The following is a 12641-nucleotide window of genomic DNA, read 5'->3' on the forward strand; positions in this document are numbered from 1 at the left end:
GAAGTTCGTTTGGGCGCTTTTAAATTACGACGGGTTTACTGGAGATTTTACTGTCCAAAGGAGTGACAATATCAATCGATTCGTATCGATATCGATAACCGATTTGTCATCCCAGGGGCTTACGAGTGTGTAGCAGGCACCTCTAGGACAGAATCCCGGAGGTACTCTTCTCTTCCTTTCGCTGGTGGTTTAGTGTCGCTTGGAGTGTGTAAACTTTGAGTTGTCCCTTAATTTTCTTAAGGTTAGTACAGCGAGCGAGCCGACACGCGAGCGCGCGAAAATTGCCTTCCGCGTCTCCTCACGTGAGGCTATTCAGTTTCGCGCGCGCTCGCGTCATCGTTCCGACTCGCTTTAATATCCCTAAGAAAAGTAGCGGACTTAATGTAGTCTTTTATGGTACGCCGTCGCCTTTATTTTGGCGCCACTCCTCTCTCCAAAGTAAGCATACAGTTGCTAACTCAGCAGCTAGAGTGACTATCATGAAACGGAATGGCAGTCTCGGAGCAATTTAATCAGGAAAAATGGATTTAAAGAAAAGCGTTTATCAATTAGCCTCATTTGAGGTTTGGCATTTGACCCACTGAATTGAAGTAACGCCAACTGATCCGTATTTGATTAATGGCTTAGTCGTCGCGGCTGGTGCAGCCGTGAATATCGGCTAAAAACCGAATTTCGGTCAAAAACCCTTTTTCACACGAGCCAAAGCAGATAAATTAACGACTAGGTATGGGAACCGCTCTTGCTACCTCTTTCAGTTCGTTTTGTCAGACCCTCGAAAATGGGGAATACATTCTGTCTTGTCTTTGCTTCGCTCTTTTGAAAGGCTTGGGGGGGGGGGGGGTGGGGGGGGAGCGACTTTGGATATGGGCTTCTGATACGGTTTATTATACTTCGTAGACCACGCATGATCTGTTCAGTCTATCCATTTTTAAACCGGTTATGAAATTATTCGCGATCGACCCTGGCTGACAATCTCGTTTAATTAGCGTTCCTATCGGTTGAAAAATAAATGATGTCGTCGATGGAGCACATGAGCACATTTTTATACATAGATTTTTTTCAGTTTATATTTCCAATGTTTCTTTTGTTTACTGCCGTAAGGATCAGTCTTGTCCTCTATAATTTATTACCCCCATTGATCAAGGTCTGCAAAAGATTCAGCATTTTATTGTCGTCTTAGCATGCCAAATTTAGCATTTTGAGCCTGATATCTTAAGCAATCGTTTCTTGTAAGTGACCTATTTCGCCGAACAAATATAACCTCCTCTCATCTATTTGTCTCAGATAAAAAAAGTGAAACGCCCTGGATTGAGTAGGCGTTTACGTTTACTTAATTTTTGTAACAGGCCCGAACTGAAGTTAACGATGTAAATGTTACTTCACACAATTGTCTCATTTTTCAACAGTTCCATTTTCTGTAATGTTATTAAAAGTTACGAACCTGACTAAGGCTGCTCACGAGCAACCGTCAGCCGTAGAAGCGCTGCCAAGAAGGGTAAGGGCCGTCCAATCGACTGGGATCGTGGAAGAAATCACGCACGGGAAACAGAGACAACAGGCTCTACTTCCAGCCTTCTGGAGTCAACAAGTGTGACGTCACTGACTACGGCGATAATACTACCTACACCTTCTCAGGCATGTTTATAAAAAACGTGACCGTTACAGGTTTGCAAAGTGGCGAAAATTTTGTTGCTATGTTTTATGAGTGGTTACAAGTCTTGCCCCTGTTTCTCAATCAGTGGGGATAAAACTTAATGGTGACTTGTTCGCCCACGTTTTTCCACACTGGAAATGATTTACATCTATTTGTCTGCTCCATTCGTCGTTTGTGTCTGTTGACTCTGATTGACCTCTTGTCGTTTGATGTCTTTCAATTGGTTTTGGTTTTCACTCACTGAAGAATTACAAACACGGTACAGTAGGCGATCACAAGCACCAAGAAAGTCAATGGAAAAGCCAAGCGGCAAATCTCGTCAACTTTTGTTGCCCAACTTAGCAGAAATTCCCCATTGAAACATGCTTTTGGTTTGGATGATTTCAATACAGGTTTCGGCTTTTTCTTGATTTTTGCTTCGTTGTTTGCCTCAGTGGTCTGCAATGTTGACAAGAGTTTATTCCACTGTAGTATCTCCTGAGATGGCCTGGGAGTCAGTACTTCTATGAAGCCACCATTTATCACGCCGTTTGTGACCGTTTTATCTTCATGGTGAGGATCGGAAGAAATAGACTCCCTCACCTATGGATGTACAATTTACAGCAGAGTTTAGTTACACCTTTTTATTGGCAGTGAATGTGCGCACTGCTTGGGGACTGAGGAAGGAGAGTGCAATACTTGGGGATTATACCACCTACACCTAAAAATTTTGACAAGGGTAACAATACCCCCAAAATTGAAAAGTGTGTCTGGACTAAGGGGATGTTTACATGTGAAAACTCGCACCGGTGCGGGTTTCGTACCCGTATGACATTGTGATTTTATATCGTTTTTACATGAAGGATGAGATTTCATTCCACGTTCAAATGAAGGGACACTTCTTGCCGGTCAACGTGTGCTTAAATAAATAAATAAATTTGTGATTGTGGCGCCATCTTGGATTGGATGTCAAAACCTACGCATGCGTTACCCGGTCCAGACTCCCGGGAAAGTGATTTCACGCCGGGATGAACAGTCATGCCGCCTTTACATCGGAATGACTTTTAGTATCGGGATGAAAATCTCGCTCCGGTAACCGGGGTGAACTCACACCGGTATGACTCGCTCCAGTATGAGGCTTTGTACTGGTATCATGTAAACGAATACACAACAGTTAGCCGGAGTGAACTCGTACCGAAATGAAAGTCTCCCCGCTGTCATGTAAATACTCCCTTACAAACCTCAGATTCTTCTGAAAAACTGTAACAATATGGCGGAGGTATAACCATGGGCGACAAAATTTTTGTTTGGATTGATAAGTTTTAAAACCATATTGCTGTGTTTGGATACAAAAGTGGATACTGTATGAATAATGTCACAACATTTCACGCCTTTTCGTGTTTCGAGGTGCCAAAGGTAAAACAAACGTCTGAGAAATCCGCCACATATTTAGGATTTTTCGAGGTAAGTGCAATTCTTTCAGATCATTCATCTCAGCGCAAGCCAGGAGAGTTAATTGTTTTCAGGTGAGAAAATAACTTGATTGGTATTTGAATGGTCCAATGCAAAAGTTAGTAATCAAAACGTTATTAATGTGTGGGCCGTTTTCTCCATTTATACCTCGTCGTCGTTTTTCTTTCTGAGTTTTCTCTCTTCTACGACCCTTTTGGCGTAATGAACAATGGCATACTCCACCATGCAGCCAAAAACAAACACAAAGCATGTAATCAGGTAGATATCAATTGCCCGGATGTAGGAGACGCTCGGAAATCCCTCTTGCTCGCCAATCAGGAAGCCGCCCATTGCCAAGATGGTGATGGTTCCGAGAGATATGCGAGCAGGTGTCGACTTAGTATCGATCCAGAAACCCACCCACGATAGGCAAACGATCAGTGTCGCAGGTAGATACCATCTCAGAAGGTAGAAGTTTATGCGCCGTTTGAACTCAAACGTTACAGTAAGTCGTCCGTATCTACCTGTTACAGAAACCAACACGAGAGTGACGTTAACGTGTCCATCTTGACTATTTCATAACTTAGTATTACCATTCTTATTGCATATTGTAACATATAACTTTTTTATACATGGTGTATTTTACACAATTCAGCCTTAGAAGGCTGTGATGTAAACTTTTTAATAAACTATCTTTATCCTTATCAAACCATTAACAATTCTTGAAATTCTTCATCAAATTTTTTGATGAGTAGGATCACTTTTCCAAACCTTCTTCACGGTAGTGATTTCCTCGTTTTCCGGCTCTTTATTAATTATTTTAATATGAGTCTGAGAACGTAATTTATCAGGTTAAACAAAGAGAATCAAACGCGCAACAGAGGTCAGGAACGATCTCTCCACGGTCTTAATAAGCATATTGTAAGTTAAGTTTTTGAGAGATAAAAACTGCTGCAAATCTCTCCACGGTCTTAATAAGCATATTGTAAGTTACGTTTTTGAGAGATAAAAACTGCTGTAAATAATTTTCACAACTATGTCTTCTGTAGTGTATCAGTCGCAGTAGGCAACCAGCAGTCTTTGGTTTCTTGTGTTTAATGAGATATTAAACATAAAACATTTTTTCTTTATATCGTTTTCACATCTTTCTTCTCTCAATTCGATTATCCTTATTCAGAGACAGAGGGGGGATTTTGTGAAAGGGAGTAGTAGTTCCGAGACCCTTGATGGAGGATGTAGAGCTTACGGGCTCAGAGGTCATAAGCCTCCAGGTACTTTTAGACGTTGAATTTGCAAAATTTATTATAAAGGATTGCAAATTGAAACCTTAGAATTAAATCCGGAAGCTTCAGTTTGAAGTCAAATGGTAAAGTAGTTTTCCGGAAATTCCGTTCGGAAATTGTGGAGTAACTTCAGAGGTACTCCTCTTTTTCCATTCGGAACGGAACGGCGGAAAATTCCTTACCATTTCAATGAATCCCCCATTTTAAGGCCTTTTCCGGCTAAAGCGGGACGAAACGCCTCATAGATAAATGGTAAGCGCAATCTCATCCGGTTGGTCGGTCGAATTCGGAAAATCCCTCACCCTTATGCAACGGTTACACCAACCGGATTTTTCCTACAAATGGTAAGCACCCCTTAAATCCCCCGTTTAAGCCTTCGATCTGTGTTGTAGTTTCTATATATTATCTTAATACTAATACATTTGGGAGCGAATTTGTTGCTTTTACATCAAACCTGAACGAATAGAACAAAGTTTAGAAATTCTCTCAAGACGTCATGTACGTGCGAATTTTTTTTAAAGTAATCTCGAGAAATTAATTTAGCTCAACTTCCAATTATCTTCATCCTCTGAGTTCTGTCCTGCTCAGACAATTATTGGCGCACTTTCATGACGTCACCTAACGAGCCCACACAGTCCACCAAACGACCTACTTGTAAATGCTCGCATTCATACCCTTACTCGTGATTTGCGCTCGGCCGCGACTCACACGAAATAAACTCGTGACGACCGGACTTCCTTAGGGACTACGCTGAGTTTCATTTGCACGTGCATGATGAATTATTATTTTATGTGAGAGACTGTAGAAGTGCTCGGTTTAATAAACAGGCAAAGGCCATTTTTACATTCCATACAACGCATTTTCTCCAGCTTAAAAACGTTGCGATAGTCCAGAAAGTTGGGATACAAGTTGAAGTTGGAATTCTTTTCGATTCTGTCGATCCTGGGTCCATAATTATTGTGTGTGAAATATCATACTGATCTTTTAAGAAAACTGAATCGTCATTCTTAGGATTCTGTTGATGCAAAAGCAGGTCAATGGACGATTCAAAATTGTACGGAAAAATAGCCTTGAAAGATACCTGATGTAAACTCTTGGATGGTTTTCGACTTCTCGTAGGAGATGAGTTCAAAATGGGCGATATTTTCATCCAGCACAGTCAACTTATTCCATTCGTAGTGTACATCGTCATCTGTGTAGAAGACTGAAATGGAATAATTAAAAGATCATCTGTTATATTAGCTCTTCAGCTCAATCATGTGTTGTAACTTCATTTTCAAATATCTCTACCCTTCTGATACTAACACTGGATAAAAGATTAATGAGAATAATAATGACGATGATGATAACCGACGTGAAAGCTTAGCGACAATTTAATTTCACGAATTGGAAAAAAGCACTATTTCACGACTCTTGTGGTGCAATTTGATAGCTCAATGAAGTGTTTGTTCTTACAGGACAAAGTTGTTGGTACTTACAGCGCACATGATCATTTTTCTAACTGAAGTAGATATAGTATTCATTTCGGTCTGTGATCCAACTTAGTTCGCGAGTAACAATCAGATTACAGGTGAACTTTACTATAACCGGCATTTTAAGCAATCGATTCATCATCGCCAGTATTATCATCGTTCCTTCTGTCCTCGTAGTGAAGAGTACCTTGAGGTCATTCAAGAAAGAAGACAAAATCCGCTACAAAATTGAATAACATATCTTCTCAACTGATCAAATGTTTCAATGTCTATCTTTCTTTGTTCAGGGTGATGTGATTCTCTCAGAGATTCATGGATCAAGAGAGGTAAGGTCATTGTTTGAGAGCAAAGAGATGAACTGCTCTGATCTACGCGCGTATCGAATACTCAGAAAGTGGTGTTTCTAAGAGCTAGCATCTCATGACAATCTAATTGTAGTTATCCTTACCATACAGTCGCATTTTACGTCACTCGTTGCTGATCAAGTCGAAGACGCGCCAAGAATTCAGCCGCAAGACTCCGGCATGACGCTCGGCTCGCTCGGTAAGCGCGAGGAGGCCGGAGAGCGAGGCTGAGAACTCATACTGACCAGGGCCCAGTTGTTCGAAGCTCGATTAAGCTAATCCTGGGTTAACGGTAACTTTGATTTGGGTATATTTACTAATCCGTAACGATTCGTCCTAAAGAAATTTGTTTACCATTAGCTTAAAAATGAGCCTTTAAAATAATTTTTAATGAGCGAGATGTAAACCTCGGTTAACTTTTAATTGTGGATTAGCGTTAATCGGCTTTCGAACAACCGGGCCCTGTCAGGAGGTCATGTCTCGGAACTCCTAGCTCTCATATTAAGCCTTGGAGTCAACCCTTTTCCGAGTAGATTTATTTTAGAACTAAAAACAAACAAATAAAAACTTCTTGGTAAAAGGGTTGACTCAAAAAGTACATACATTCAGGTAGAGTTTCCTATTCATTGCCTTCTGATATTGACAATCTTCCGATGGCTTTGACAAGCCTTTGAGTAGCCTGAGCCAAAGATTAGTCAAAATCCCTCAGTTGCAACATCATCGAACAATCATGCTGATACAAACAGCTGCGATATGAACCTAAATTCAATGAACTGAAGATACTTACAGCTTGTAAGGTTCAAAAAGCAAACCTGCTTGTCTATGGGAAAATTGTGAAAATTCATTGAGCATGTTACTGTCATACTCAGTCTGTTCAGAGAGACAAAAAGAACAAAAGTGTAATAAGATATATTTTTCCACACTAATCTGTATTTGCATGAATGGAATAATACAATGCCAGGACTTTGATTGGCTTAGCGGCCAGAGCATACCAGCCATTATATTATGCCTGAGAAACAGCTGCCATTAAACCGTCTTTGGCCTTTCCTCTAACGTGATATATCAAACAATTCTGGGTGTATTTCTTGGTTGTTTTTAACAAAACAAGAATCCTACCCCCGCTTATGGAATCAGGGGCTTGCGATTTACGCAAACCACCCGGATGGAAATTTTCGGCATAAATACGAAATGATTTAGCTTGTCTTAACAGAAGATGGATAACATGCAAAATGTATGAACATCAGCTGTAAATCCCAATCGTCACTTTGGCCAGAAGCCCATAATTTTAGAAGAACTCCAAATGGAATGATGCGTACCATTTTATTTTCCTAATGGAATTTTCGGATTTTCCATGTAAATGGCAAGCACCCCTAATTATAAAGTGCCTCTAACTGGTGCTGAACTGGTGAGGAAACGCATAATAATAATAATAATAATAATAATAATAATAATAATAATAATAATAATAATAATAATAATAATAATAATAATAATAATAATAACAACAATAATGATAATAATAATAATAATAATAATAATAATAATAATAATTAATATTTCTATAGCGCAAATTAACATGTGGATATGATCAAAAGCGCCTTACAAAGTATGTAAGAAATGAAAAATAGTTATTTACAATTCTTGCAATTCTTACATCAAAAGCTATTCGTATATAGCGTAAGCAACTCTAAATAAAAATGTCTTCAATTTGGACTTAAAACGTTTAAGATTGTCCTCGCCCCTTATTACACTCGGCAGTTTATTCCAGAGTGATGGTGCAGCAGCAGTAAAAGCCCTGTCACTAAGCGAGTGTCTTCTTCGTTTTCGTGGATGGTACTAACAAAAGTTCAGAATTCGAGCGAAGACCATACGTGGAAAAATTCCTAACATTAATGAGATTACAAATGTAATCAGGTGCTTGGCCATGTATATGACCTTAAAGGTAATTATTAAAATCTTAAAATCAATTCTAAATTTGACTGGTAGCCAATGTAAAGAAAATAACACGGGAGTAACATGGCTAAAGGGCGGAGTTTGGTCTTTAATTTACAAGATAAAGACCGACTTTCTTTGATATGATTTCAAATTACCTTGGCTTTTTTTCTCTTTCTGCATGTATATTCACTTACTTCTTGTTTTGTTATATTTTTGGCTCGGAGCATTGGCACAAATGCATTCATTGCTGACGACCTCACTAGCCTCACAAACCCGAGAGTAAATACAATAAACATGATTGTTATTATTAGAAGTTGCTTAACTTTAGTACGTCCTTTTTAGCTAATCTGGAGAGCAGCTTCCGAGGGTTAACACCTGCATTAGTTGTTTACCTTGTGCTGAAGAGAACCTCCCCGCTAGGTGAAATACGAAGTCCTTCACTTGCAGGCACTGCACTCTCAGTCTGTACGGTTTGAATGGACTTTATGCCGTAAATATACGTGTCTGGGATCCACAAGTCTTTGACAAGATCAACCTTGAAAACAATATATTTTTTTCCGCCCGCCTGCTTTTTGGCGTAGGCTAAGTTGGGATCATGCCAACGCTGTCGGAAGAAAAACTCCGAGGAAAAAACCTACGAGATTAAAATTTGATTAGTTTTAAGGTATTTTAGGAAATGCGTCGTTAACAGTGTGAAAAAAGGCCAGCGCATTTTCAGAAAACCAACGGGAGCTCTTAAATTCCCTTCTCTAAAATTTTTGATAGTTAAATTTTTTAGCTAGAGAATTCGAACACATCAAGGCCGTAAAATAATGACGTGGGAATGTAACAGTTTTACGAGCTACTTTTCTTGAATCTTCTCGTTGGGTGCATCCCTGATGTATTGTATTGTAACCCCTAGGGTTACAATACCATTATGTGCTTTGAAATGTACTGCCGAGTGGCCACATCTTAAGAAATATAAGAGAAAGTCCTATGTGTCTTTGAGTGGGATGGACTGAGGTTAAAATCATTTTAAGGCGTCCAACAGTACAACTATCCTACTCGCGGCGCGGTCCTAAGTTGCTTTTATTCATGCCAGACTGTCTGTTATTACTTGCGCCTGCGCTCTGTTTTGAGACCGCGTGCACAGAACGGTGGCCATGTCGACACGAGAGCGTGCAGAAATAAAAGTTGGCTAAGAGAACATTTTTTCGTGCAGAAAAATTGTTTTTAATTAATGAGACACTTTATTATAAAGTTAAGAAATAGTAATTATTTATACCATATCTTTAGTGTCAACCTGGAGTGAAGCAATCTCAATAGAGACATTGACAACAACAGGGTCATCTGAAAAGAGAAAATGGAAGTTAACTCGAGGTGTGCACACCGGCTTATCGCAGATACTACCCCATTACTGACAGCTGACTTGATCCCAGAGAGACTAAAATCAGCAGGTTATATAGATTTAACATTACGTATATCAGATCATGTGGAAGAGGGGTGGGGAGGGAGGGATGAGATGGGTATAACTCTATGATCATCGGAACTGATTGAACGAATTTATCGCCATACCCACCTCTTGGAAAAAACGTTTTTGGCCGTCGTGTCTTGTCATAATTGATGCCATTTTTCACGCAGTATACCAGGTCTTGAGTTGTCTTAAACACTGATCCGTTGCACCGGTTATCTTCAGCGAAAGCTGAGCTAAAGAAGTAAATTAACGAGTTTTAATTTTGAAATAAAATTATATATAACTGGTAGGCCATGCCTTTGAAGTTAGTCAAGCTAGCGAAATAACCCTTTGGAGATCGAGGCGTTTCCTGGAGAGAGTAAAAAATGACATTTATTACCAAGGGGAATGAATTAGCTCCGCGTTTCATTATCCCAGATGGGTCACATCTGGGACTTGGATATGCTTATATTTTTAAGGCGTCTGAGCATGTGGTTAAAGGCCTCTTTCATTACAGATTCGTTGCTGGGCAAACGTCCTCCCCTCCACCCTCTCAATTACACCTCCCATTCTCGGAGTATTCGCGTCGGTACATAGTATTATAAATAGCTCAAATAAGGATTTCTGCCTTCACCTCTGCTGGGAAAAGGTCCTCATTTCCAGACGTTTGGTAATTTTATATGATATTATCAATAAACGGCCACTTAACTGAGTGGTATATTTAAACCCAAACAAAAATCTGTCCGCATGAGCTCCCAAATTTCACTTGACAGTATACCCCTCAAGCAAGTAACAGAAGTTAAGTTCTTAGGTATTTATGTTGATGAAGCTAAGGTCTCACCTGGAAATCGCATATCAGTTATATTTGCAAGAAAATCTCTAAGTCCGTTGGTATAATGTACAGATTTCGTTTCCTTTTGTCATCAAACACTAAAAAATCTTTGTATTATACCTTAATTTATCCCTATTTAACTTATTGTACTACAGTTTGGTCTTCTACTTATGTAACAAACTTAAATCGCATTTTTCTTCTTCAAAAACGAGCTGTGCGAGCTATGACAAATTCTAATCACCTTGCACCTTCTGCATCTTTATTTGCACAATTGAATATCCTAGATATTTTTAAAGTGAATTCCTTTTATATTGCAAAATTTATGTTTTCCTATCACCAACGTTTGCTGCCTTCGCCCTTTCTAAATTTATTTCCGACTGGTGGTCAAATTCATAATTATGATACTAGAACCTCAGCTCATTTTCGACCTCACAGCTGCCGAACTAATATCAAGCAATTTACTATACTCTATAGAGGGCCAAAAATATGGAATGCTTTGCCATTATCAATTACGTCTTCCCCTAGTCTATCCACCTTCAAAAGAAAGCTTCTTAATTTCCTCAGTTAATTGCATGAAACGTCCGACTCTGTTATGTCTTTATAGTCTTACCACCACCGTATGTTAAAAAATCTCAATACAATGTCTTTACTGGTCTTAAAGTCCCAACATATCTCCGAGGAGACCTCTCAGTATAAGCCCAGGGGTTTCTTGAGGTCTCCTCGCCACTTCTTACTTCTTTTACTATTATTATTTACTCTAAACTTATGTGCTTGTAATCCTAGTCTATTATTCATTGTAACTTTCTATGTGTGTATGTCGTGGTGAATAAATAAAATAAAAAAATAAATAAATAAAAAAAATAAAATAAGTGGCCAAGTTATGGCAAATAATGGTGTTAGTTCAGTCCTCTACCCAGCAAACCGAGCTCAGCCTTAGCACTGCACACTGTTAAGTACATCCCTTGGTAAGCGAAGAAGGGGCATAAAGAGGAGTTGAAATCCCTGGCCTAATGTCTCCTTCCAAATGTATACAACAAAAGAATAAAAGTTAACACGGGAGTCAACAAAACATTCTTCTTGCGTGCGCTGCCAAGACCCATAGATATTACAGCTAGAGATGGTGGCGGTAACAGCAAAAACAAAAAAAAGAAGAAGAGCAGCAACGACAACAACAAAATAAAATTAAAAAATCCCCCCCCCCCCCCTAAAAAATAAACAAAAGTTTGGTTTTGTGTAAAAAGGTAAAGATATTCTCTTTGTCGGTACCTGCGTCCTTATAGCCATAGCCGATATTTCTACGTCCACATTTTATATTGCTGCTGTACAGTAAATGAAATTTCGCTGTTTGTTCCGTCATCTTGGATGTAGGCAAAGAAGGACTGGGTCGGTAGTGGTTCCCAGTCTTCCTATCAACTGCTCCTTTGTTTACAAGCACCTGTCGATGTCGGAAACAATAAATCTTGTGGGAAGGAGAGGAAAGGAATGGCGTTTTGTTCTTTCGGGGGGCCGAGGGAAGACAATCTATGTGGTGCTATAGAATGGGCAAGACAAGAAAGTTCCATGGTACCATTGCTTAGCTGTAATGCGGATATGAGCTCGTGGCTCAAGGATAAATACAAAGGTTCATGGGCTTCAGGGAGCAGGGGACGTCCTGCTGACAAGGGTTCGGGAAGTGGCGGTAAGAAATGCAAGATAATTTGTTATACCCTCGTATATTTAACCCTTCATATATTCATATATAAGAAATGTCAGTATGACATTTCTTAATGTACTTTTAATATATGTCCGATTGGACAACTTTCTGCAGTTGGCATGCAGTCACGCGTCATTCGCGTGACCAAATGGTTACAATCACAAGTAGTCTGGGAAGGATGTTTTAGGCCTCTTTTTGCGGTGGTTTCTCGTTAATTCGTGGTGGCATACATTATCGCCGATGACGTCACCGTTTATTGTCTTGCTCACTCATACTAGGATGACGTCATATTTTATTTTAGTCTTACCAACAGGTTATGGACTGGTTTGACAGGTTTATCAAAGATGTCATGCTCTATTTTTAACTTATGGCAGTCATGGTTGGTATCACCGGTTTGACAGGTTTTTGAAGTTATTTTTGGATACATGACATCATATAATACATACATAAGTACTTTATTGTATATAAAGAAATGAGGGGAAAAGGAGCGAAGATACAAATGAAGAGGAGGGGGAGGAAGACAATAAGAGTGAGCAAGACAATAGGCGGTGACGTCATCGGCGAT

General features: G+C 39.5%; 1 protein-coding gene across 1 annotated transcript; it reads right to left on the reverse strand.

Moving 5' to 3' along the window:
• Positions 1-1504: 1504 nt before the first annotated feature.
• LOC146455949 (gamma-aminobutyric acid receptor subunit rho-2-like) lies at positions 1505-11740 on the reverse strand. The gene is made up of 8 exons (XM_085093692.1): positions 11650-11740; positions 9678-9800; positions 9384-9448; positions 8512-8753; positions 6972-7054; positions 5450-5572; positions 3254-3609; positions 1505-2236 (listed from the first exon to the last, which is right to left on the reverse strand). The coding sequence occupies exons 1-8, from the start codon at positions 11738-11740 to the stop codon at positions 1892-1894; spliced, it is 1428 nt and encodes a 475-aa protein (XP_084949818.1). The 3' UTR covers positions 1505-1891.
• Positions 11741-12641: the final 901 nt, after the last annotated feature.

This window comes from Pavona decussata, unplaced genomic scaffold (genome assembly GCF_977016875.1).
Source record: "Pavona decussata unplaced genomic scaffold, jaPavDecu1.1 SCAFFOLD_265, whole genome shotgun sequence".
In the NCBI taxonomy this organism is placed as follows: domain Eukaryota; kingdom Metazoa; phylum Cnidaria; class Anthozoa; order Scleractinia; family Agariciidae; genus Pavona; species Pavona decussata.